Source organism: Chamaea fasciata, unplaced genomic scaffold (genome assembly GCF_029207755.1).
Source record: "Chamaea fasciata isolate MVZ Bird 193981 ecotype frontalis unplaced genomic scaffold, bChaFas1.0.hap1 SCAF_1, whole genome shotgun sequence".
NCBI lineage: Eukaryota > Metazoa > Chordata > Aves > Passeriformes > Sylviidae > Chamaea > Chamaea fasciata.
Genome location: NW_027094086.1, coordinates 128,447,834 through 128,474,611, shown reverse-complemented (window position 1 = coordinate 128,474,611; position 26,778 = coordinate 128,447,834). Strand labels below are relative to the sequence as shown.

Sequence of the window (26,778 nt, the reverse complement as noted above, 5' to 3'; positions counted from 1 at the left end):
GGGCAATTCCCAGTCTTCTGCACTGTAGGAGGCGGAAGCCTCGCTTCCCCCAAGAGCACCAAAGCTAACAAACCTACTTTATTGTGCAATTGCCTTCTAGCTTTGATCCTACTTTCAAAGTCCCAGAGTAAATGTAGATGGCTTGTTCGTAAGATGGTTCTCCCACAAGGAGATTCCCAGTGAGCCATAGTATTTTTGCACACAAACTGACTGGGGACCAACACACAGTTATTAATTATATACATACAGGAAAATCCTTGTCCAGTTTGTCCAATACTTCCAAGTAGGTACAGAAACCAAGGTAGGAGCAGTCATATCTTAAGAAAAACTGCCACAAGAATTTCCAAGATTAGATAATTGATGCTATGCAAAAATACATTCAGACTGTGTACTTCTACAATTTTTTGTATTTAAAGACCTGGAAAATAGAAGGACAATAAAACTATCCCAATACAAAGGTAAAAATAGCTAGGCATTGCCATTGCTCAGCAAAATCATTTAACTAAAGGAAAAACTACCATACTGCAGTCAACACAAACCACCCCAAACTTCAGGCACTTATCAGAAAATGGAGTTAGGAGCAAACTGGACTATTTGTAGTCAGCCCCCACACTAGGACAAGGATACAATTGCTGTCATTCCTGCAACAAAAATTGATACACTACACCACAGTAAGAAATTGAACCTGAAAACCAAAACTGATAAAAACAGAAATTTCTTTCACTTTTCATGTTACTATCAGAAAAAGCCCAGTTCTTCAACTGCTCCACCTATCCATCGTAGAGTGTGACTGTAACTTCTCCCTGAATGTAATATTCTCTATTGTCTCATAGCTCTTCTACAACACATTTTTACTCAGATGATCTTCAGGACAGTGATCCAAAGATACATAAGCGAGCTACATTGTGATGGCCATTATGCAACCTTAGCACATAGTTCCTGTGTATCTCAGCAAACCAGAGCTCAGCATTCACTTGAAGAACATAGTAATTCTCCATAAGATATATAAGTGGTCCTTCAATAAAAAAGTTTATTTTCAAAGGAGCTGGTGAGAATGGTCAAGTCATGTTTTCATTCAGTCACGGGTATTTTTCAAAAATACCCACTTCCACTCACCCAGGATGGATGAGATTATAGATGTTAATGCTGCTACTTTGCTCTCTGCTTTGCTTCCCTACACCTCTCAGAAACAGAGGCACATCTAAGAACTACGAACCTGATAAAACATATTTGGTGGCTACCTCAGCCCAGATCATAGACTTTCCCTTTTGATTCTCCCAGGGCATGCTTTGTTACAACAACAATGCTACTGTACCACCAGTGCGTTGACCATAAGCTCAAGACATCAACTGCCTTATGTTCATCTTTCAAGAGCAGTCACCCCAGTTCCAGCAAGTTGTCTACTAGAGGCTTACATCTAGCAGAAAAACATTATGTCACCCAAAGAAGCAAAGGATAGGAAAATTCTCTGGTTTAACAACTGCAGGACTGAAAGCAGTTTCTGAAGAAAGCAGACAGTGAAGATATTGAATGATACTGTTATCATTCAAAAATTATAAGGGAGAATCAGCAGACTGTTAGGGCAGCATGAATCTTACCTGGCACTTAATGTTATTAGCATAAAAAATGTATTTAAACCAGGATAAAGCAATGAGTAGGTGACAAGACAAAAGGCCTTTTAACACCAGAGTTCTCAGGAGGTGGCACCTTCAGGAAGCATCGTCTCACAGCTGTGCAGAGCAACAGTGAGCTCTGAGAGACCCAGCTCTGAATGCAACATACAAGTTAGTAATGAGCCTCTCCAAGGCACCCATGCTCACGGGGCTCAAGGTTCCCAACAGTTCTCAGCTTAATAGAGACAATCACTCCTAGTTTCACCTGGCTTCAAGCTTCAGACCCCAAACACTCATACTCCCCTGCCATAGCACAGAGCAGCTTTAACAGCCTAAAGAGGTGCTTCCACCAAGAAAAGTCACAATCCAAAGATTCAAAACAATGGTATGATGCTGCACTCCCAGCGAACTTCTTTCAGAGTCCTCAACTCCACCTGACATCATACAGTACTCGCAGAGACCTAAAAAGAGGCATTCCATGCTTTATCTGACACCTTCATGAATTACAGAACCAAGAATGGCAAGAACAGACACCCTGAACAATGTTAAAAAAGGTTTCTGCATAACTTTTTCACAGAGGTCAACATGACGTCCAAGTGCGTGAGCAAGATGGTTTGCAGCAATAAACAAAAACCTGCTGCCTTTTGAAGACAGCAGACCTGGAGCAGTGCCATACAGGGGTATCATAACCAGAATGTCTGCTCTTAAATAACTACTAATTCTATAATAACAAAAAAATTGTATAATTTAGTTATGTGCAATCAGTCCCCATAAACTTGTGTGAAGTTTACAGCAGCTTAAGTTGTTGCTAGAGTAATCTGTAATTTGTGACTTCATGCTTGTGAATGAGCAAATAAAGGAAATGTGCTGGAGAAAAGTTCCTATACATTACATTTCTTGACTAATAATTGCATGACAGGAATTATGTTGGAATAACTGACAGGTAAATGTGTTTTGTTTCAGTGTTATGTTTTCTTCTTTGAAGACAGAAGTTCACTTTTCAAGATCCTATTTATAATCGATTCCATCAACTCAGCTCTATTCAAAATGCTACACTTCAGCAGCTCAGAGAACTGGGGAGGGTGTGGGAGTGGGCATGAATCCTCATGTATGGATGGATCCAATCTACCTTGAAAAGAACAAATGACACCTGCACAAGGGAAACAACATCACACACACCAAGTAAAATTATTAAAAGTCTATAAATGGTAAGACTCAAAGAAAAGCTAAAGTCCTGTGGTCAGGAACCCATCCCCATAGCTAACAAAAATAACAGGAGCATACCATCACATGCTTGGGCAAATTGTGACACTTCCCTACTTGAAACAAAAAAAGTATATTATTTGTTTTTCTTTTTTCTATCCCTACAGCACTCAACACAGTGGCATATTGGGCCACGGGAAGCACGCATGGCCATGGTCTGAGAAGGCTGAGTCTCAGTAACTATCCACCTTTCCCACATTAACATGCTAATCAGCCTCTGACTATGGAAAACCCGAACTTTCACATTAAAAAAGTATCTCTCTCCATTACCTGTCATGTCAAAATACATATACCAAAATACGTGTTTGCAAACACACCTTCTTTTGCCTGTAAACAAGGGTATCACTGTTTGTTCAACTAGCACCGTATGGGTTTTCGTTTAAACTTATTACATAATCTTCCTGAAGACAGGGAGTACAAAGTAAAGGCAGTTGAACATTTTATTTCACAATTCCTACCTTCAATATTAACAACAAACAACTGCTTGATGTTTAAATATTAGCAGATTACACAGTTGCCACAGGACACTGTGGTTGTGTGACCTTCATTCTTGCTAAAGATCTGAACTGAAAGGTGAAGCTACCAAAGAGGGTACTGGGAAATAATTTAAAGTTTCATGTCGGAATATAAAATAATCCAGTGAAGACCTATATTGTTTATGCAATGCTGTCACAGTAATCCTAGGGGTTTATCTGCCATTGACTTGCCACACTTCAGTCAAAATTGTTAGAGTTCACAATAACTCTCCATAATTCGCCTAAGTTATAAGATATCTGACAACAATAATTAAAATCTTCTCATCTCCTTAAGAAGCTGCAGAAACATTTTCAGCATTTTAATTACAAACTATTCTGATTTTAGCCTGAATGATTTTGGCTTCCCATCTGTGAGTCTATTTTATCATAGATATTTGCATAAAGCAATAACTGTTTCATTAAAACATTAAATTTACTTCTGCTGCATTGCCCTCCCAATATTTTTGTGAGATCACTTGGTTGCAAGTGAAATAATGATGATGATGTCAAACTGAACATCTTGAGTTAAAGACAGGAATTTAAAGATAAAATCCTTAAAATTACTTTCAGGAAAGCGTTTTTAGCATAGGGAAAAACAGCATCGAACCTTTTTTTTTCCCCAAGAAAGGCATTTCCATTTGATTTTAGGGCTTTGCAGTCAAACTAAACTCTAAAAATACCAGACTAACAAACATAGAGCAGTTTAAGACACTAGAGAAAACTTACACTTTTCTTTTAACATCTCAGTGACCAGTAGCTCTCCCATGTCATTCCTTGGACACTTAGGTTGATGTCAGCACCCTGACATCACCAAATGAATTCAGAACAGCAGGCCCGCCATCCCATAGTATCCTACTTTTTAGCCCTAACTGTCAAAACTGAAGGAGAATTCCAAAAAAACTCTTTCTGACCAGTTGATCCAGCACTTTGAAACACAAAATATTAATGCTTTACCTCAAAAAAAAAAGCCGGGTAATCAATCAGTTATTACACCTCACAGCTTTCACAACCTGCACTACCCCAGAAAATCTGCAGTGAACAGAAAATCCAGGAGATCTCACACTAGTTTTCATTATCTACACCTTTGTTTGATCAAATTGTGGGTCATACACAACACAAAGCCCCAGGTTTTCAAAGCTACAAAAGAATTTTAGGCATGCATTCCATATAAAACTTCCTAAAAACACTGGAGGAAAACAGTTCTATTTGGCAGTCTTTCTCTGCATATTTTGCTAAGGTATTTCTGTCATTTTCAAGAGTTCAGTGCTCTCTTCAGTTCCCCCTCTCCCCACATATCCACAGGAAAAGGGAAAAAGCTGGTTTATTATCTTTAACCTGTCAAAGGCACACAGAATAAGGAACTATTAGGTGATATTTCACTTATACAGGGTTTGAATGCTTGCACACTTGAGACTTAAGTATTCTGGTTTGGGTTATTCTCATACCTGAGATACTGAATCTATAGGTTACATGTATTTGAAAACTAAAAGCAAGTTGCAGGAGCTTTACAGTCATTAGGAGTTTTACACCACTATTTTTTTTTATGGAGATAAAAGAGGCTCAAAACTTCTGTAGTATAATCTTCACAATGCAGAAAAAAACTGAACCTGCTGCTTCACATCAGTTAATCTTGACAGAAAAGATTCAGACCAAGTGACTGATCTAGGTCTGTGAACAGAGTAAAAGCAATTGTATAAAGTTTGTTGTTGCCATGTTTTTCTTCCTTTTGAACAGCATCAACATGGGACTAATTAATGATCTTTAGAAAGTAGTTTCCAGTTAGACTGACACACAATGGCAAGCAGTCTTAGACAGGTGAAGTGACAGGAAGGAGGAAGGCTGACTTGATGTCAGTGACAAAAACTATTTTAATGGAAATGTGAAATTATTCAAAAATTTCCTCTCCTAAACACGTGAAGATTTCTCTAGTCAGATGTAGACTGCACAATGGGCTGAGAGAAGGAATCAGGCAGACGAAGTATTTTTACATACCATGTTTTTCTAATGGCATTTCATACTCAGTGCCTCACTTAAAGGTTCCTTCTGTCAAAGAGCTGTTAAATCAGTGATGTTTCATCAAATAGTAGTTGTCAAACATGATAAATAATAAAATACGTGACCAAGAGGTTTTAGTAGCCAAGGATCTAGGGAAGACTGGAAATAGGTCGTATTTCCAAGGCACAGAAAAATGACAACAGTAATGAAGTCTGCTGTTTGTATTCAGTAATACTAATTTTCAGAGCTCATCTATCCTAAAATAAGACCTACATATCAGGTCATGCAATGGACAGATATGACAGGAAAGTCACATAACAGAGGACAGATGATAATGCATGACTGCTATTGCAGAACATATCCTTCAATTAAGTCTTTTAAGTAGGGAGACTCCTGTCCTGCTACTGATATGAGGCAATATCCCAGCCTCTCTCCCACACAGAAAGCACACACCAGACCCCAGACTTGACTAAGCAAATGTAGAGGGCTTAAAAGAACTGGAAAAAAAAAAAAAAAAATCATGCAAAGCTGTAGGAGATCAGCTGCACTTGAATCATCCAGACTGAGCAATATGCTAGGCCTCTAGGCCGTGGCACTGAGGCCTGTGAGGTTGTGGCGCAGACAGAAATTAGTGCCAAGTGTGTGTCGCATTAGAAATTTTCACTTAAGGTGTTGCAAGGGTCAAAGGGTTTCACAGTAGTTAACAAGTATAGTAATTGGTGTGGACATAATAGCTACCTTAAACAATTTATTAAACAATGAGTGTTTGCATTCTTCCCTGTGCCATGTACCAATGAGAATGTATCTAAAAGTGTAAACAATACGGAGTGTATAAAACCTGCCATCTTACACAGAATAAAGGAGAAACGTAGGAGTAATCATATTGGTTGGACCTACGTTTGCTCTGCTGACTCCTTTCATTATTTCGGGGTTCCCCTGCGACTTCGCCAAGCCACACCATAAACACACACTGCTAAGAGGCATTTAGACGAGGTTCTATTTCTCAGTATAGGAAACCATGTGTCTACACATTTGAACACAGACCTTTAAACCAGAGTTGCATGCACAGACATAGAATCTTTGTGCTATGATCCTGCTGATGGCCCTTCATGTTTTGGAGATCTTACCTTCATTTTGATTAACACTCATCAACCTTTGAAGAAATATGTAGTCAGATGCCGCTCAAGCTACACCAGCACTGAATAATTTGCTCTAATTTATTCCTTCAAAACTACTCCAATTTACTGCTTTATTTGATGAAGTGGGCACTTTTGATAACTTCCCAGAATTAAATATCCATTGGCTGAGACAAAAACCCAAAGCACCCCCAAAATGATGATTCCACTGGCTGAGAGAGTTCAGGGAAGTTGGGATAAGAAACAGCAACTAGAATATAAAGACAATTAGAATTTCTTTCTCCTGCTAGCTGGATGATTGGCATTTGGTTTAGGATCATCCTTGTGAAAGCATCCTCCCCCATTGACTAAGTACATTTTCAAGCAGTGGACCAGCATCATCAGAAGGAAGGTAGAAAAACGTGTGCTCTTCCATATTCTGAAACCTACAGGCATTTTTTCCCTGTACACAATGTCAGGATGAAAAACAAAGCACAGCAAGTGCTAGTTCATTTTTTTCTCCTCATCTCCTTGCAAAGCTGGCTCTAAAAAGAACTCCAACCTGCCACGGAACCTTCTTTGAACCTTCCATTTCCTATTAAGTTTAAACTTATCTTCTCAGATAGAAATGAAGCTTGGCTCCAAGAAAGAACATTTTTAAATCCTCAATGAATAAAGATCAGGTAGTATTCACCTACAGAAACTAAAAAAAAAGTGAAAAGGTAAATACAAAACAGTGCATGGAGCTGGAAAAATCTCTGGTCAATGGCATTTTACATAACAATCTGAATTCCAGTAAATCAATTTCAACTACAAGGGAAATACCAACAAGATCACAGTTTCACAAACAGAGAAAGAACAAACTCTCTTGGGGAAACAAGTAAAATACAAATATATCAAGTATCTGTTCTCATCCTTTTCTTATAGTTTTCAGTCTAAGAAATTTGTTGAACTATATAGGAAATACTCAGACTCTGATTCGCCACATTTCCATCCCTCTGCAGTTCCACAACTGCTCAGGAATGATATCTTTTAGATTTGCTCAACAGCTGTTTAGCTCAACAGCCATGGTTTTGATACTTCAGAATACTAATTACACAAAAACATCTGAATCACAGAATACCCTGAGTTGGAAGGGACCCACAAGGACCATCAAGTCCAATGCCTGTTCCTGTACAGGACCATCCCCAAGAGTCACACAAAGTGCCTGAGAGCACTGTCCAAACACTTCTTGAACTCTGTCAGGCTTGGTGCTGTGACACTTCCCTGGGAAGCCTGTTCCATTGCCCAGCCACCCTCTGGGTGAAAAACCTTTTCCCAATATCCAACCTAAACCACCCCTGACACAGTCTCAGGTCCTTCCATTGGGTTCGGCCACTGGTCACCAGAGTAAAGAGATCAACGTCTGCCCCTCCTCTTCCCCTCAGGAGGAAGTTGTCAACTCTGATGAGGTCTCCCCTAAGTCTCCTCTTCTGAAGGAGGAGGGAAAACAAAGTCCACTTCTATGTATTTATAAGACTGGCTAATAACTATGGTCACCTAGCTACACATCTTCTGTATTCTAGCTTTCAAATTCAGTTTAGTCTTTGCAATCCTTCAATTACCCTAGTCATCAAGGCCATAACAATCATAGTTGTAAAAAGCACATGTATTACTCTTCTGATAGGTCCCCATAATTGCAAAAATAACCTTTAAAAGCCTTGGAATTTTTAAACTGATGGAATTTTTTTACAAAAACTAGACATTAAGAGTTACAGGGTACATTATCTTCACCTGGGATTGATTCACAGTGGGACCTGAAGACTGTAAAATAATTTAAAGACCCTTTCTGTGTAATGCTAATACCGTTCAAGTAAAAAACTATTCTTTGATATTTCTGTTTTGAAAAGAAGACACAATCAAGTTCCAGCTATATAATTTGTGGCTAATCTCAATATAATCTAACAGTAGTTCTACAGATAACTACAATTCTAGGACTATTATTGCCAGCTCACCAAAACTTGGACCTTAGCAGGTGAATTTAATTCTGTATTCTGGCAGCTTCTATCAGATAATATATGCTGGTCAAAAAGCATTTAACGAGCTTTAAAATACTCAGTTTCTAAAGGATTCTTCTTCAAATTACAACATATCATTAACTATTTGCCTCCCTGATCAGTCTGTTTTGCTGCCAGACAATCCTGTCCCAGATAACCAAAAGAGGTGCTGGAGTACATTCTTTCATTAGCTTTCTGCAAAGCATTGCACTTCACAAAAAGGCAATCTTACAGGTCTGAATTAATATACAACTGTGTTTCTCTCCACATTACATCAAATTTAATTAATCCAGTCATATGTGATAAGATGCACTGTTAACATCTTTTTCCATTATATGCACCTGGTTTTCATCAGAGAGAACTAGGAAAAATGCAAACAGCACGAATAGGGCTGGGAAGTGTCATAAGGACAGTTTCTGGAGCAAGAATTAACAGTCTCAAGAGAGGTTACCTGTTCTATTCATTGCAACCACAGCCACCTAAAATATTAACAGTATGAATGCCAAAAATGTGAAAAGACTACTGAGCTGCGCAGAGTAAAGAAAATTTGTCACTTAAGAATGGAAACATATTTTAGAATAACTAAAACAATCACAAGTTGCCGTAGTACTATTTATTACAATAAACTTAGATTGCATAAGTTTTCCAAATATGATATCTGAGTTAAAAAACCAAAACAAACAAACAAACAAGCAAGCAAAAAAAAACCAAAAAAAAAACAAAACAGGAAGAAAAAACCCAACACAAAGACAAATGCCAAAAAAGGTCTCAGGTGTCTGTTCCCAGAGTACCCTCCCTCCAGCTATGGTCCAGCACCTTTGAAATCAGGTCTTCTGCTGAAGGGATAAACCATTATTATTGATGCTAGCATGGACTGGCTCGTAGGGAGGAAGACCAAGCGCACGTGGAGGTCATAAGTCATAATGGCAACAGTAACCTAAACCACAAATGCATGAAACCCCTCTGTAGCTTCATTTTCCATTTTGACATTTATACATTTAATATGGATAATTCATAAAATGACAAGAGTGCTTAACAATTCACATGTGTATCAATCACTCAAAAGCTACCAATTTAAGGAAAATAAAACACAGATTATTGCATGGCACTCAAGGTTCCTTCATCTTCAGCATCAGACTTCCTCCTTTAATTCCCAAATTTTTGGAGAGTTAGGATTTCATTTCTCAGAGTTAGATTTCACCAGCTGCCTGACTCCTACAGACTATGGCTGCAGTAATCTTCTGTGTGTGGTGTTGAGCTAAGGCTCATCAGCACTGTTAGAAAAACATGTAGGGACCAGCTGGGCTAATCAAGGCAAAACCAACCACAAACTTGCCTAAAGTAAATGGCAGTTACTCCTTCTACAGCTAAGTCAGGTAACTTTTGAATGCATAAATACGCCAATCAGAGACACATCTTAAAAAAAAAAAAAAAAAAGCAACACAACAGTAGAAACCATTTGCAAGGGAAGTCTGATTTTTCACTTCAGCATACTCAGAAAACTCCTTTTAAAAGAGCATTTCTATCAGTCCAGGCATTAGGCTATACAGAGAAAATGGGACAAATTATTTTAAAAGAGTTGAGTATAAATATTTAAAAGAAAAAGTATGACAAAGCTTTCTTGATGTTTCAGTTCCATTCTTTACTTTCCTTCATTCAATTTAGATTTTTGTCCACTGGCATGTAAATAACTAGCGGGTAATTAGTTGACCAATTAGTTCCATGACAATCTCACAATTCTGCCTATGCAATATTACAGTTACATCCACATGGCTACATTCTTGCACCATGCCTCCTACCTTTAGGGAAAAATCCCTAACACCTCTACGGCTATCCCAGCATGAACCACGGCTGACAACAGACAAACCACTTAACAAAAGTGGAAAACCCTGCCTTCTAATTTCTCTGCTGAGCAGTGGAAAATGCAAAAGTATCTATAAATGCACAGCAGTAAACAGTCCTACAGTGGTCACACCAAACAACCCTTCACAGGTTTCCAGCTTAAGGTATTTCTGTGCTCAGTGTCATCCACATAACTCTTTAAACTGCTTTGCTGTGAATCGTATTAGGGAACTGATCTGATGCAAACAAAACCAAATTATATATTCTAAAAAAGAAAAGAAAAAAGTGTCACTTTTTGCCCAGTCAGTTATCCACTACAATTCACCCCGCATATTACACTACCCTAGTGTTGCTACTGAATCATTACGTAGTGAAATCACAACTTCACAGCTACCACCAGCTATTAAAAACTGCAGTGACCTGGCAGTTCAGGAAACAAACAGGTACCTCTCCACACCAACCCAACCAACAGAACAGCTACAGCAAGTTCAGCCTGGCATAAGAGCAGAGAAACAATCAGCCAGTATCAGGAAGGCAAAGAACCAGTCCCAGAGATCAGGTCTAACCCTAACCCTAACCCTTGGCTTTCAAAAAAGAATCAGTAAGATCCTGAAACTATAAAGTAGTGATGGTACTAAGATTTTAGAGTATTTTTAAAAGGTCTGGTTCTGGGCACAAGTCTGCCCAACCTCAGTGCACTTTCTACAAATAAAACGTGTATTTGTGCATTTGCAAACTCCACTTTGCTCAGCCTCTGAAGGTCTGATCCGTCAGCACACTCCACTACCTCTAGACACAGCATGATGCAAAAACCATTCTATTCCCACAAGTAGAAAGTCACGTGCAATTTAAGGTTTTAGGATTCCAGAAGTTTCACCAAGGTGCACATCCAGAACTGCCACAGCCCTGATTTGAGCATGTACAGACAATTCAGACATGCTGACCAGGCACCCAGCAACAACACATGCAACACACCTAATGCACACTGGCAGTGAGCACCAGGCAGCAACCCTCCGAAACTGCGGCAGCTGGAGGCATTGTTCATGCAAAATGCATCAACACTGCTGGCAACAGAGAATCCAAATCTTCTCCCGTCCGAGCTGGATACCCTAACTGCTGGAAACTGAATCAGGTTCTGGCCCACACGTCTTGCCCTTAGTCCTTGTGTTGCATTATAACAACACAAGTGCAATGGCTCTGCCTGAAACAAACCTTGCTGTTTAAAGATCCTCCAGGGACTTTCCTTTTCTTCATCCCTATTCTCTCCTTTCCCACTGGCAGCCTTAGATGCTCCCTAGTCAGAACACTGGATGTTTTGGTACAATTCCTGACACCTCTGGTAGGTTTCTTAATTCCAAAGCCAAGTGGGTAAAAAAGTTAGGCATGGAGACGCCAATCTAAAGAACACCAAAAAATCATCTTTTTCTAAATTGGTTTTCACATGGCCAGAACGTAAGGCAGATCTCCAATGAGACTCGAAGAGTGACCATATTCATCTGCATAAAAACACTTCTTGCAGGCCGCCTAAGCATGCAAGACATCATAAATATATGAATCCAGCAGCTGATGTTTAGGGATCTCACATGTATCCAACAAGAGGAATGTGATTAGTCTTGCAACAAGCTGTATTTCTTCTGTTATTTCTCTAAATGCACATAGTTTGGTGTACGTGCAGTCACTTTGCCACTCTCTCTCTGAAATGTTTCTTTTTTCCCTCTTCAGAGGAAAAGAAAAATGCCAACAACCCATTCCTTGTGAGCAATTTCATCCTTTAACACACTGGATTTTGTTCAGGTCAAGTACCATTTTTGGTAAAGAATATAATTGCAATTGCCTGTTTCTAAGATCTTGTAAATAGCATGACATTATTTTAAAAACTTATGAAAAATGCATTTACAGTGTTCCTTTAAGTGTTTTAACACAGCTTCAGCTGAAATTGCTTTATTCCAAAGCAATTGAATACAGAGTATTTTTATAAGGACCTCTTTGTCTCTCTGCAAATGACTGAGATATAGATACTTTCCAGAAAGAGAATGCACTGGAAAATATGCAACCTTACATTTTACTAGCCATAGTTATCTAGCACCATAAAACATCAGTTGCTCTGTTCCTGAAGATTATGTTGTAGCTAAAGCAAAACAGCATGATACAAGTCAAGTCAGCAGAGTCAAGTAGTGCCTAGGAGCCTTATGCAAGTTTAGGTTTGGCACCATACAAACACACAGGCTCTATTCATTATGGCAAAGCCATTCTACAGCCAAAGCAGAGGCAATTTCATAGATCAAAAGCAAAAATGAAGCTAAAATTCAGCAGCACATTCATGCCATCTTCCAGGAAATTGAGTATCACATACCTCCTTGTCATACTCCTTGGACAACATAGACAAATAAAATAGATATTGGCCTAAACAAGCTGGTCAGAAGACACATTGTTATCACTCAGGGCTGTAAGCTTGTCTACATTACAGCTCCAGGAGGAGTGCCTTTAACATGTGGTTTGAGGCACACTTGGAAGAGCTTCTCTAACCTCCTGGGACACAAAGCTGTATAGAAAGAGCAAATTATTTCCCAATGTGATAAAATCCAGATAACTTTAAAGACTTTTCAGCAGGCATCACAAAAGACAAGGTATACACATAACTTCTGGGCCCAGTAGCCTTCTCCTAGGCTACACATGAAGCAAAGTTACCCGGCAATTCCTCTTACAGGGATACCATAATGGAAAGGAGCAAGTTTCAAAAACTTGCCAAAACCACTGCCAGTTGCAACATGCGATGCCACCAGTACCTAACACACTGAACACATAAAGCAACCTCTTCCACCACCTCCTCTTGCCCCCACCTTGTGCTGATAAGAAAAGGTGGGGTCTGAGAGGAAACAGTAGTACAAAGACACAGGTAAACTCAATTGAGAGAAAAACTCCACTGTAATAAAGCTTCTTTTCAAGGTAATTCAATGTCCACTGTGGAAGAGAGCTGTATGGACTTTTTCCACAGCAGAGTTGCTCCATGAGTGTCTTTCCTGGGATTATTCTTGCCAGTGGGCGCTGTAGCATGCTGTGAGTCTTGTGACACTAGGACTCAACCAGTTCTCCTGAGGGTATGCATCACAAGTGAAAATTTATGCAGTAAAAGAAACCAAATGAAACTAAACACATAAACTATGACAGGCAGGACAGTGGAGTAAATTACTTGGTTTCCCCTTTGTTTCAGCTGCAGTCATCAGTCATGCTACTTTGTATTTAGAAAAGGTCTGAAGTTATCAGCACACAAATTCAACGTCCCTCTATCACACAAACGCTGGTCTCTTAAGAAATCAAGATGCAGTAATAAGTCATAAGCAGCATAAATACATTGTTTTTTTCTGAGGGGAAAGTGGAAAGAAGAGTCTTATGATACATACAGCGTTTAAGAATTTACATATTTCTGCACAGATCCAAAATATAACTACACATGAGCAAGCACTTCTGGATCTGTAGAGTCTAGCAACAGGACTTCCCACATGGATATTACATAGTGCTATCACATCGAAAAAATTACCATGGCATCATTAAGTGCCATAACACTATTAAATCGATAGTACGTAAACTCATTGGTGCTTCAGGGAAACAGATTGCTCTCTCCTTACTCACCAACCACTTTCCTCTCCAAAACTGATCTCACTGAGTGGCTGGAGCCTGCCCACAACAGACTCCACTCCTTTCATGGACACAGGAGCCCATCATGATGACAGAATCCCTCACCTCTTCTTTTCTGAGGGCCCAACAAATCCATGTCCAATGCAATGCAATTCTTCTCTTCCATTTAGCTGGAGGAAGGGAAGAATGGCACGATTGAGGCCAAGAAGAGTGAATTTAATCTGTTCCCAGGCACACTCCACGCTACTGCTAGCACAGGAGATATGAGCACTGAAGGAGCTGAGCAAAGAGGCAAAATGGAGCTGGATGATGCACAGAGGGACACACTGGGTGTGCATGGCAGCAAAATAATCAAAGTGGCATGGTTGTGTCAGCATCTAAGAGTTTTGGTGTTGTTTGCAATCACAATAATTTAGAATTGCATTGCCATTGCGCCTGCATTTCAACCACTGCTTACCAAACATTACTAACTCTCATCATCCAGGGCAGGCACTGGATCGCTTCTGCAGACAAAAAGGTTTGTAGAGGCAGGGCCAGTGGTATCAACCCCTCACAGAACTCCAGTTAACACAGCTGAGGTGATGCATCTTGCAGGACTGGGGTGTTCAGTGTGAGATGTCTGACAGTAGTAACACTAAGACATGCAAGGAGCCTGTGCCTGGGGACTAACTAAATTTGATATGACAAGGTTTAGGATTTTAAAGGCAGATGTGGCAGTAATCAGAAACAACATTTAACTCCACTGATACAGCTTCTATAATAAACAATTTCAGAAAAACAAAAGAGAAAAGAGAATTTTAAAAAAAGTTAAATACTTGAAAATTGCAAAACAAATTTTCTTTGACTTGCATTAGAACTATCCCAAATATTGTCACATAAGTCATCAATAAAACTCTTTTTGTTACATTATTGATGTGGTTCTGACAAGCATTTGCTCTTGGAAAGACTTACACATACACTTAAAATTAAGCATGCAAGCAGTCTCATTGGGTACTGACGTAAGGTTCATGCCTTCACTTGAACAGTCATTTGACAACTAGCTTTTTAGGGGTGAAACGACAATAATTTTGAAATAACTTATACATTATGGGTAGTACGGGCAACGAGCACATGCCCAATGGATAGAAGTTCACACACAACACACAAAAAAACAATTACATTAGAAACAGAGATATTTCACAGTATTTAAAAATCAACTCCTGTATCATGATTATGCAGTTTATACAATTACTGAAGTTCATTTACATACTATCCATAGCAGAGATAAAGTTTAATGGTGTTCAAGTGCTTCCATGCTAAGCCGCTGTTTTTACAGTTTTCTAGGATTTATCTACCAAAATTATTTGAGTTTAGAATTTTCATTAGTGCAATTTTTAACTGTTTTGAATGTAGTTTAGTGGTTATGAAATATAAAGTTTAAAAGTATTATATACACTAGCTCCCATTATAAATATCAATTCCTGACCTTAAGTTGAACGGACAAAGTAGCATAGTAGCAAAGGCAAAATCAAGTACAGAAAGAAGTCTCCCTGAGACATACCTTAGAACCTCCCACTGAAAATACGTTTATATTTTATCAAGCAGTAGAATTTTAAAAAGACAGCAAGTCACACTTTGCACATGCATGAGACAACAGCTATGCCCAGAACTCATAGCAGAATAGGGATCAAGGGTAACTGACATTCACTCAACACAAACATTTAATTTTGCTGTAAAATACACACCAGGTGAACAGCAAGGGGCATTAGCTAGACTGCGTAAATTCTCTTTAGAACTATCTGGCTAAAGGGCAGAAAAACATTGTGATTGCATCGTTAAACACTCAAAATGAAGAAATAAGCAGGGCACACTATGTAAAACATTAGTGCTTTGTACCTGCATTACCATAAAGATGTTCCACATAGCCTCTTTTTTTGCCAGTACCTAGGATGGTAATTTAGTTACCAATGGGGTAAAAATCCACTGGAAAATCTCACCTCTGGTTTTTACTCAAAATTTGTGTGAATACAATTTACAGTGGAGTTTTCCCAAAACACTTTCAGAAAATGTTTTCAAAGTTTAAGAAAAGACGCCGACGTGTAACACACATTGTTTAAAATGTTGTATAAGCTGCAAACATCAAGCTATATACAACGAAGAAAATTAAACAGCGCTGTAGTGCCCATTTCTTGATACCTGAGTGCTTAACTATGCAGCCTTAACAGCACCCCATCTGGGTTTTCCTTTTGAGAGACTGAATTCCTAGAGTCTGCTTAAAATGTCAACGTTTGAAATCTTGCAAGCAAAGACCAATTACATTCAATCCCAAAGACTCATATGCCTAAAAGGGTATAATTAAAAAATTAAAGGAAGCGGTCATGCAGGATACTGGCAAGGAAAAAGTACTAAAAAATTTTAGAAAAAGCATTTAACTCACCAGTCCATTGTTTGGCTGAGGTGAAAAAGGCAAACATTACTGAGATGCATCAGTGAGGAAGTTAGAACACAAGTCAAGGCCCGTGCCTGCAAGCACATGTGAATAACTTCAGGCCCAGAAGCTCTTTCCGTGGCAAAGTTATTCATATGTGTGCTTGCAGAACCTAAGCTCAGATGCTACCCTCAAAGTACAAAATGCTACTTACATTTTGCTACTGACCTCAATATAAACAGAAATTCACCTGTGTTTAACTGTTTCAACTGAAGAAGACAAAACCCCCCTTAAAGTCTCAGAAGGTAATGTAATTAATCCATTCTAGTTGCTTACAGTTTGTTTGTTTGTTTGTTTGTTTTGAATATAAGTGTCTCAGAACGTGTCTAGGCTTACAAGCCAGAAGCCTTCCCTGGAAGCTGTGAGGACTCCACACCCTGGGAACCAAGAGCTGTATCTCTGCCTTGCAATACACCAAGAATGCTTATGACATGACAATTAAGACATTATTCTTTTTATTGGGTATCTCTCTGCCAAGCCTGATGTAACCTGACATATACAATATTCAATTAAGTGTCTCTTCAAGTGCTGAGTCTTTCCAACATATGCTCGTGTAGATTTTGGAGATCTGAACTGCATAAGAAATCTAGCTTAAAGAAAAAGGACACCACGCAAATGCAAATGCGCAGCATGGAGCCCACGTGGCTACCCAATTAGATAAACACTAACTACACAAACATACACATACAGTATTTTTAAGTGTATGTGACTAGCATAGGTTCAAATGGATTGCAGATTACAAACCAGTGCTTGGAAAAGTGAAAATAACTAAAAGGTTCAAAAAGCCAGAGAATAGAAGACCTTTAAGTCTTTGAACACCACTAGTTTGGTAATATGTAACTGACGTGTGTACGGACCAGTGGGCAATTAAAAATTTTTTTAAAGGCTAGATAGGTCTGCTAAGATTCACAAATAGCGAACACAAGATTTGGGGATGACTGTTTTATATCCACCAGCAATGAGGAATCAAATATTGCTCAATCCACTAAAACAGCACACAGTTAAGATAACCTAAGTTCTTACTGAGAAAGGTGCTGACCAAAGCAGGTCTGTCATACACTATCTGAAATTAAGGAGCACACAACTGTGGCCACACTGAGCCATGAGCTGCTTTGAGTTGTCTGGGGAAGCTTTGTTTCCTGATGTTCCGTCAATATAAGTTTCATCACTGACTTCAATAAAGGAAGGACATGGAGTATTCAGTATTCAAATATGAAACCTAATGAAAGTAGTAAGTTTTAAAATTCCAACACTACAGCTAATTTTATCTCCCTTTAGATATGGCCTTGAACCAGCTAATAGCTAATTTTTTTCTGGGATGGGAGTGTATTATTAGGTGATTAAATAAAGTATTTCTATTTGTTTATCCTTCTGGTCAGCAAAAAAGCCTAAATAGCAGGTATCTAGCTGACAGGAGAACATTGAGAAGTAAAAACGGTCGGAAAGGACAATCAGATGTGAAAACAGAAGGTTAAAAAAGGTACATGGAGAAAATGGGAGAAAAAGCAAAAAGGGACTATCGCGCTAAGGCCTGCAAGCAGGACAGGGCCAACATCTGCGCCCACTCCGGGACGTGCCAGCCGCCGAGACCCCGCTGCATCCTCTCGTCCAAACAGGTGTTCTGTGTCCGCATGTGTAACATGAGTGTGTGTCCGCATGTATAACCTGTGTGTACATGCAGCTTTATGCATCTGTACATTGTGCAGGAATGTGTACGGCGGGGCTCTCACTGAGGCACTACTGGGCCCAAATGCGCCTGGCGAAGCAGGGCCAGGGCACGAGTGCCCGGAGGGGCAATGCCCTCGCCGGGAAGAGAGACGCCGGCGCCGGCACCGGCACCGGCACCGGCACCGGCACCGGCACCGGCACCGACACCAGCACGGCGGCACCGGCCGCGGGAGGCGCCGTGCAGTGTCATTCACGCCGACGATGCATCGCAGGGGGAGCGCGGGCCCGCTGCTCCCGGCGCGGGCAGCTGCGGATCCCCGCCGCGCTGGCACCCAGCCCCACCGGCCGGAGGCCGCCCGCTGCCCACCTCCCGCTCCCCCGGGGCCGACGGCGAGCCGCCGCCGAGCCGCGAGGAGGAGGAGGAGGAGGAGGAGGCGCCACCGGCGGGTTTCGTCAAGGACAGGCCCGAGGTCAAACCCGGCAACCGCCCCGCCGCGGCCCCTTCCCCGCGGCCGCCCGCCCGCCCGCCGCCGGCGGTGCCTTACCTTGGCAGCCATGCTGTGCCCGGCGCGGCCACCCCTTCCCGTCCCTTCCCTTCCTCCGCTCCCCTCCCTTCCGACCGCGGCACGCAGCTTCCCCGCCTGCGCACCAGCCCGCCAGCGCCGGCCGTCACCGTTCGCTCTCACAGGCGAGGACGGGGCGCCGCCCCCGCCCGGCCCCGCCGCGGCCCCGTGATCGCCCGGCACGGTCCGGTCCGGCCCCGCGGGCTCCGCGCTGGGCGCCGGGCGAGGCGGCGGGGGGATGCGCCGGCGGAACGCCGGTGTTGCCTCATCCCTGTGAAGGGCCCGGTTGCCCTCCTGGTTCCTGCACGGTTACGGCTGGTGGCCCAGCGGGCTCATGGGGACTCCGAACTCTTGGGAGCCCTGCAGCCTCTCTCTCGCCGAACACTGTGACCATGTCACTCGCGCTGCTGACCCCGGGGAATGCCCCCGGCGTGTTTGGAGGACATCGGGGCGAGCAGCAGAAGGATGCCAACACCTTCACATCAAACCCTGCTGTCCCGCCCGGCGCTGTTTTCTTCCCCTCAAGACGGGCTGCTGTTCGAGGGATGTTTCATCCAGTTGCAGCATCCCCAGCCATCGTTCTGGGACGTGCGACCAGCTGTGCCTCCAACCAAATTTTGTCAATGCTGTGTTAGTTTCTAAGTCAGCATGAACGTGACACACAAGCAGCCCCGCCGCAGTCCAGGGCTGCAGCCAAGATGACCACAAGTGTGGCAAGCAAGCTCAGCCTCACAGGCGGTTCGCAGTCTGCCTGGGGCAGCCTGCCCGGGCGTGTTCGGCTGTGCAGCGTTTGGGATGCGGGCCTGTGGCTGCCTCCGGGGCAATCGCCAGGCTGCCCGTGCCCGCTCTGGCTCGTCCCGGGGCTTCTGGGGGGATTTTAGGATAGACTGGGATTGGTAGTGGAGGCAGAGAGCTTGCCACGTGCGTATAACTAAAAGGTTGCTTGCAAGAACAGCTCCAGGGCAAGTTTTCAAGTTAATGATGTATCAAGTTAGTCATAGCTTTGAGGTAGATATTTCAGCACTTTCCCTTAAACTGAGTTTTGTAAAGATGCTAAAAAGGCAAAGTATCTCAGAGACAACTACTACATTATAAACCAAAACCAATTAACTCTTTAATATCTATTAGTTGTCCTAGAAAGAGATGATAGAGGAATGATAAGGATTCCTAAATGCATCTTCACTGTAGAGAAATTGTAAGGATTCGTAAACATATCTGTACTTGCCCACTATGAATATGTGAAGAATATCTCTTTTTATGTTTTCAGTCCAATGAGTCAACTGCTTCCAGTGTTTGAGCAAATTGTAGTCTCCCCTGTGCCCCTTGGAAGTTTCTTCCATCACCTGTGAGACCCAGCAGCACATATACCTCCTTCTCAGCAGTCTCCCAGTCTCAGCTTCTTGTAAAAACTTCCCATTAGCTGGATTCTCTTCTTTTCTACTTGCCCCACATGTGTGCCCATTGCATGTGCTCAGGTGTTTTGTGAGACAGCACAACCTTTCTCTTCTTGCTGCATCTCCCTGACCTAGAAAATAGCAGTTAGATCAAAGCAGACTTATAGCCTCCCTCCAACCCCGCTTTTTCAAATAAACACAAAAACCAGACTATGTAGTGCTTATCTGCAAACTAGATAAGTAAATACTGTCACCTTGTCATAAATGAATAGATAATAGCAGTCCATTTATAAACAACAGAAAACAATCTTCGATTATTTTAATAATACCACTAAGAAAAGAAAAATTACATAGAGAAAATAGCATAACAATTGTCTTAGAATACAAATGCTACGCTCTGTGTAAATTCATAAGTCAGGATATGTAGATGTGAGCCTGAAAGTCAGTCCTATTGAGCTTTATTTTTGTGAGAACAGGCTTCAATGGGATTTTTTTTTCAATTTAAGACTACTAAGAAAATTACTAGAATTCTCATGTTATGCTGACACATGGTCTTGAGCTAACTGCCAAGGAAAAACACAAATCAAAAACTGTCTATGTTTCAAGTAGACTGGTGGTGAAATTTAGAGAGGCGGGTGAAAACGGATGATCCTGGAAAGCCTTATTCAACTGTTCCCTAAATGCAACGGCACCTGACCTCTTTTAACACTTAGAATCATAGAATCATGGAATGTCTTGCTTTGGAAGGGATCTCTGAAGGTCATCTAGTCCCAGCCCTTTGCGATGAATAGGGATATCTTCAACCAGACCAGTTTACTCAGTTTATTCAAGATGGGTAGATTTCCCATCCAACCTGGTCTTGAATATTTCCAGGGATAGGACTTCTACCACCTCTCTGGGCAACCTGTTCCAGTGTTTCAAAAAATGTCCTTTCTTTTATCTAGTCTAAATCTGCTTCTTTTCCCATCCTTCAAGAGCTCCAGGCACCTCAAGATCTGAGCTTGCCTTCAGCACTGCCTTGGTGCTGACAAGACTGGAAGGTCACTGCCTTGCTTGCAGGAAAATCTGAGTTTGGCCTCACAGGTTTCTGATCATGACCAGCATGCACGTGCAGGCCCAAGTTCCTTATCTTCATAGAAAAGGCAGTGAAGGCTAATTACGTTCATGTTTTAGATGACAAGCAATATGACTGTAGTGGACTACAGCACTCTCCTTGGCCACATAATCAACTTGTTTTCAAAGTCCACTGTTGACTGAGGTTAGGTTCAAGCCCATGTGTCATACTCATTTCAGTATGTTTTAACCACAGAGCCTTAGGCTGCTCTGGGGAAGAGAGGAGGAATATTTTTCATTCTTTCTAGTGAGGACGTCATTGTGAAGAGGAGAATCCAAGATCAACTGGGCTGGATCAACATGACTCTTTTATATGGTAGAATGCAATAGGACAAGGGTGAAGTTGTGACTCAGTTTTCATTACAAAGTATACAAATATTTTTTAGAGAAGTCAGGACATTGTATTGTGTGTCTCCAGCCAATGTTTTTTTCTGTATTTTACATGTAATACAAAACAGAGAACACAGTGATTTCAAGGCTCCCTTCTACAGTGAGAAACAGCCTAGAGTTAGCTCCTTGTGCTCTCTTCTGATAGGGCATCTTGAATTTGTTTGTAGACATGGGGATGGGTTTTGCAGGAAGGGCTGTCGCTTGTTTCCAAAAGATGCCACCACCAAGTATCTGGACACTGTCCTTGAGGTGAAGTATTAGACTTTGATAGTTTTCATGTAGAAGACAGAATGAGAGGTGATTCACTACTTGATGTTTTAACTATGAGGGTTTTGTATAGCAGGGCAAAGTATCTCAATAGACACATATTATCTTTGCTGAGCTTATTAACAATTACCCTGGAGAGACCAACAGCCTGGGGCTCGTGGTGATTTTTAGACTTGCTGAACGACTGATAAAGGTTTAACATTTACCGTTTGACAGTGTAAGACAGAGCTCAGTGTGCTGCTGTTTTGGATCTTATTCATTACTCTTTCTATTACTACTTTGATTTCTGTTTCTATGATTTCTCTTACAATGTTCTGGATCTTGTATGGGCAGACAGATGCCTAAAATGTAGGCATTGCAGTATGTAGATTAGAGGCAAATATGTTCCTCGATCTAGAAAGGTCTTAAGAGCATCTGGGGAGGTCTGGAGAGGACTGGATCTGGAAAAATCAGACTGGACCGGTCTGGATTACTAACTATGTTGGTGAAAGGCTGAGATAAAGCAAAGACCGACCCAAGGCCCTCAAGATCTGTGCTGCTATCCAAATTACTGAGCTGTTTTCCTCACTATACCTTCTCTCTGCCTTACAACATAGAAACTATCTTCCAGATGGCTCCTTCTGTGTTATACTGTATGTTCAGCAACATGGATATTTTCCTGTGTGCTAACTTACCACAAAACTGGCAAAGAGTACATCTTCCTACAAGTACAGCTGATAGTCAAAAAAAACAAGGGGTCTCAATCCTAGTGGGAAAGAGGTGGATGTTAAAAAGAAATGAGCACAGGGTTTTCCTGAGCAGATATTGTTTCTTAAAACTTTTTATTGACCTCTCTCCTTCAGTGAAGTCTTAAGGAAAGGCACAAAGCAGTATCCCCTTCCTTATATCAAAGGGTTGGTGTGGATTTTTTGTTCTTTCTGTGTTTTTTGTTTGTTTGTTTTGTTTCTTGTGTTTTTTTTTCATTATGTTTTGTTCTTAATAAAGGATGTTTGGCTGATATAAGTTAGCACATAGTTTAGTGGCTCTTTGCCAAGAATTTGTGCTTACACAGTAGGCCTAACCCTGAGAATTTCTCTAATAAAATATGACTCACTTTGAATGAATCATTCACAATTCTTCTGTTTGAAGGACATTCACTAAAGATCACAATTTCCTCAAACATATTTGCTGTTTTTCTGGTTATTTTATAACATTGTCTAATGATTGTAAATATTTTTTTTTGCTGTTATACTTCTAAGTCACACATATGCTTAATTTAAACCCTGTTGTTTATTTGTGATTTTTGAGAAGGTCAGGCAAACATGACCTTATTCCCTTTCTTAAAACAAGATTTTCAAGTACTTTTACACGCCTGTCTAGAATTCATTGTCTATCACTGTTTCTGCTGATGAAAAAGCAAACTGGTCATTTAAATAGTTCAAGGAAAAGTGAATATAAAAGCAGCGTGTTGAAGTATGAATAATTTATTTTAAAAATCCATACATATGGTAGTATATTTTCACAGCTTTCCCATCTCAAAATGCAACACTATCTCCCAGTGTGTGTATTACATCTACCAGGAAAGTGGAATTCACAAAGTTGGAAGGAGACAGCTATGATTCTGTCTTACAGCTGATAATGGCATTTACACAGGCATTGCTGTAAAAATGAAACATCTGAAAACGCTTTACCAAAGCTATGGTTTAGATATGCATCTGAAATAACTAAAGAATCATTGCTGCTGATGATGAGTAGGGGGTTAATTCTTCTGTTGGTGTAAATCAGCATAGGTGGTAGATTTGTGCTGACTTACATTGGTAAAGCCCAAAAGATAGAGGGGATACAGGACAAATGAAAGATGCTATATTTATTTCATAAGTGAAAAATACTTCATAACTCAGGCACATCATTGGCATGAATAAGTTATGAAAAATCTTCACAGCCAAAAGAACATAATCATCCTTCATGTATAACAGATTTGTTTATTCTGTAAAGATTCATTTCAGTTGATTAATTATCAGTATCTGCTGATGGTGGAGGTAACAAGCCATCCCTGATGAGAGAATCATTTTAGGACATGCTCAGAATATTTTATCACCTAGCACAAGTTGTGTATGCTTAGAATATTTATCATACCGTGTACTAATAGTATCACATTTTATAGGCTAAGTACTGAATGTAAATTATATTACAGATATAGGGGTTATCTGTATTTTTCTTGGGTTTTTTTTTAAGAGGGATATAAAAAAATAAAACCCAGTAACAGTTGTGTTTGCATGTCAAGTGTTGAACTGTTCTGCTGCATGAAATCATTGTTATTCTGGACCAGTAAAAATTTGCATAAGTGCAGATGACAGCTCCTAACAATACCATCAGAATTATTTCACCATACACCAAATCCAACCAGTACCAGGCACATTGCACACTCACTAGCCATTATTCACAGATGGAAACGAACAAGATGGAGGTTTATCAAGAAGTAAATTACCTTCTTTTTCCTGCAATTTTATTTATTACCTAAAATAAATTGCAACTCCAAGTTAAAATACCAAAAGAGGGATTAAATCATCTCAATACTGAAGCATTTATGAAGAGGGAAAAATTATAATAAATCTGTCAATCACTGCAAAATAAAAAGCAAAAGTAGATCAGATTTTTAATACATTATTTTAATTCACTATTTATGAAGTTAACCTTAGTCAAAAGGTTAGATGCCAAAATACCTAGAATATAAAGTATTATCCCAAACAATATAGATTGAAATTTGTTACTAAATCCATTGAATAGACACACTACTTCAGTCAGACTTTACTCACAGAACAGACTAGGCATCATTTAACAACATTTGTAGATCTTGAAAGGGTACGTACAAATGTCTGCATATGCTGAGCTTGATTGTGTGCAAGAGGACAGCTGGATTTTGATCCACAGAAACTAATAGAACTTCTGCAGAGTTTTGTACAAAGCATGGAGTTTCTCTTAGCTTCAACAAACTTATATGTTTGAAAATATAAACATTTGGTCATCTTGGAATTCAGTGTTTTCTTTCATTCTCCAGCCAAAACCCATAATTATTTTATTTTCCATGGAGATAAAACATTTATTAAGTATTAATACACATTTCCAAAAGACCCACTGTGAGCTAGTTTTTTTCCACAAGCTGAAGAAAGATGATCTGGCTCAAAGATTCTTTAAAGCCAAGTGGAGCTTTTCTATGAGTTTCAGTGCTTCACTTGAAGTCAAAGACTATCACCTACCTCGGTATTTACAGCTCTCTGTTATCAGTGTACGCCAGCTTTTGGTATTTGTTTTGTTAAAATGAGATGGATTGAGGTAAAAGTTCAAAAGGTTTTTAATTACTTACAAGATTGAAACCACTGATAGCAAGTGTGTTTACCTAGGGAAGATGGTAACTTCTAATTATTTGGAGTACCTGTTTTTAATTTCATTACCAAGAAATGCAGGTCACACTGCTTTTGTATGCATCTGGTCAAAAGTCAGCTGGCATACAGTTTCAACAAGGCCTGAGAAAAAAGTAGCACTCTCAGAGGAATTATATTCCTCCACATTTTGTAAAAAACCAGCAGCCTGATGAAGAATAAAGGCTTCTTGTTGCTTCCACTGATGAACTGACTGCACTGTAGGTTCATCTCTTGATTTCAAAGAATCCCTATCTAAAGTGGCACTAGGAAAGCTGAACTACAAGGGGAAGACATCAGCCCAGCTACTTATCTCTTTAAGCTCCAGAAGAACGCACAGGGGATCTAGGTTGCTCTGCTCACATAGCTGCTTGCTTGGTAGACTTTTTCTCTCCTCTTTTCTCTTTTCATTTTGTTTGCTGTTGTTTTCAGTTTGGTTGGAATCCACCTTGGTGAGATGGGAAGAAACTATCGGGATCTGTGGTTTCATGAAGTAGGCAAGGTATTTTTCAGGATGAGTTGTATGGTCAGTGATGACTCAGTAAAAATGAGATGTGCAGTTTTTGTTTTCTTGTGTCTCAGAGCTTTTCTAGCCAGATATCCACACTTTACGTATCAGAAGGAGATTTTCAGGGCTTTCAAGTAAGTTCCTTAAAGTTTAATTGAGACAGATGTTCTAGTTGTTTAGTCCACTATTTCTGTAGTTAGCAAGATTTAAACAACAGATACAGAAAATCCCCTCCTATGCTTGCTGAAATCAGTAGGAAAATTCCCATCTGGGATTATGATTTATCCTCTGTTAGATTTTGTGGGTGGATAGAGGTGTATGAGGCAGAAAAGGATTCATCTTTTTACTCCTTTTCTACTGCTTCTACTACAGCAACAGAGCTAATCACATGTGAGTCAGCAAAGTGTCCTTTTCCAGGGAGAGAAAGGAAAACTTGCAAAGGGGAAAAAATGCTAATCTCTGCTGTGGTGAGGAGAACCACTTTTTCATGTACTGCTTTCTTGTTTATATGAATACAGAGTGACTTGAAGTGCACATCATTGAAATGTTCATCACCTGGTAAAGGAATCCATTACCTTAGCCTTCTCCAGGAGCATCAGAGAAATAGTCATAAAATGCACTCAAAGCCTGTGTGCTTTCCTCTTTTTTTGGAACGTCCCTCTCAGATTGCATATGCAATCACTGTGAGACTCATTACTAGATTCAGACAGACAACTTGAATAAGTAGGGTGTATTTATTGAGAGAATAAATGCACCTTTTGCTCCCAAGATTTGATTACCCTTCTTGAATCCTCAGCCACAAATCAGATGCTAGGGTGATAACTAGCCCTGAAGATGTATAGGTTGGTTGTTCTTCCATTGGGGACTGGCACTTTTATAAGTGAGAATCCACTCATTTTCCTTTTGCCTGTTTGAAACTAGGCTCTATGATATCTACACAGAAGTTGACTCTAAAAAGCATTTGGAACTTCAGAAGAAGTGACTACATAATATTA

General features: G+C 40.4%; 1 protein-coding gene across 2 annotated transcripts in view; it reads right to left on the bottom strand.

Annotated features, from left to right (window-relative positions):
• Positions 1 to 18,801, bottom strand: part of SLC25A13 (solute carrier family 25 member 13) — a 103,161-nt gene extending 84,360 nt beyond the window's left edge. The window contains exons 1-2 of one of the 2 annotated variants that reach the window (XM_066197114.1): positions 18,696 to 18,766; positions 16,432 to 16,446 (exon numbers count right to left, since the gene is read on the bottom strand). In XM_066197114.1, the coding sequence (XP_066053211.1) occupies positions 16,432 to 16,446; positions 18,696 to 18,707 (27 nt within the window). In that variant the 5' untranslated portion in view covers positions 18,708 to 18,766. Of the gene's footprint in view, positions 1 to 16,431; positions 16,447 to 18,695 lie in introns of both variants that reach the window. The other variant, XM_066197123.1, reaches the window with a different exon arrangement.
• Between the last annotated feature and the right edge of the window lie 7,977 nt (positions 18,802 to 26,778).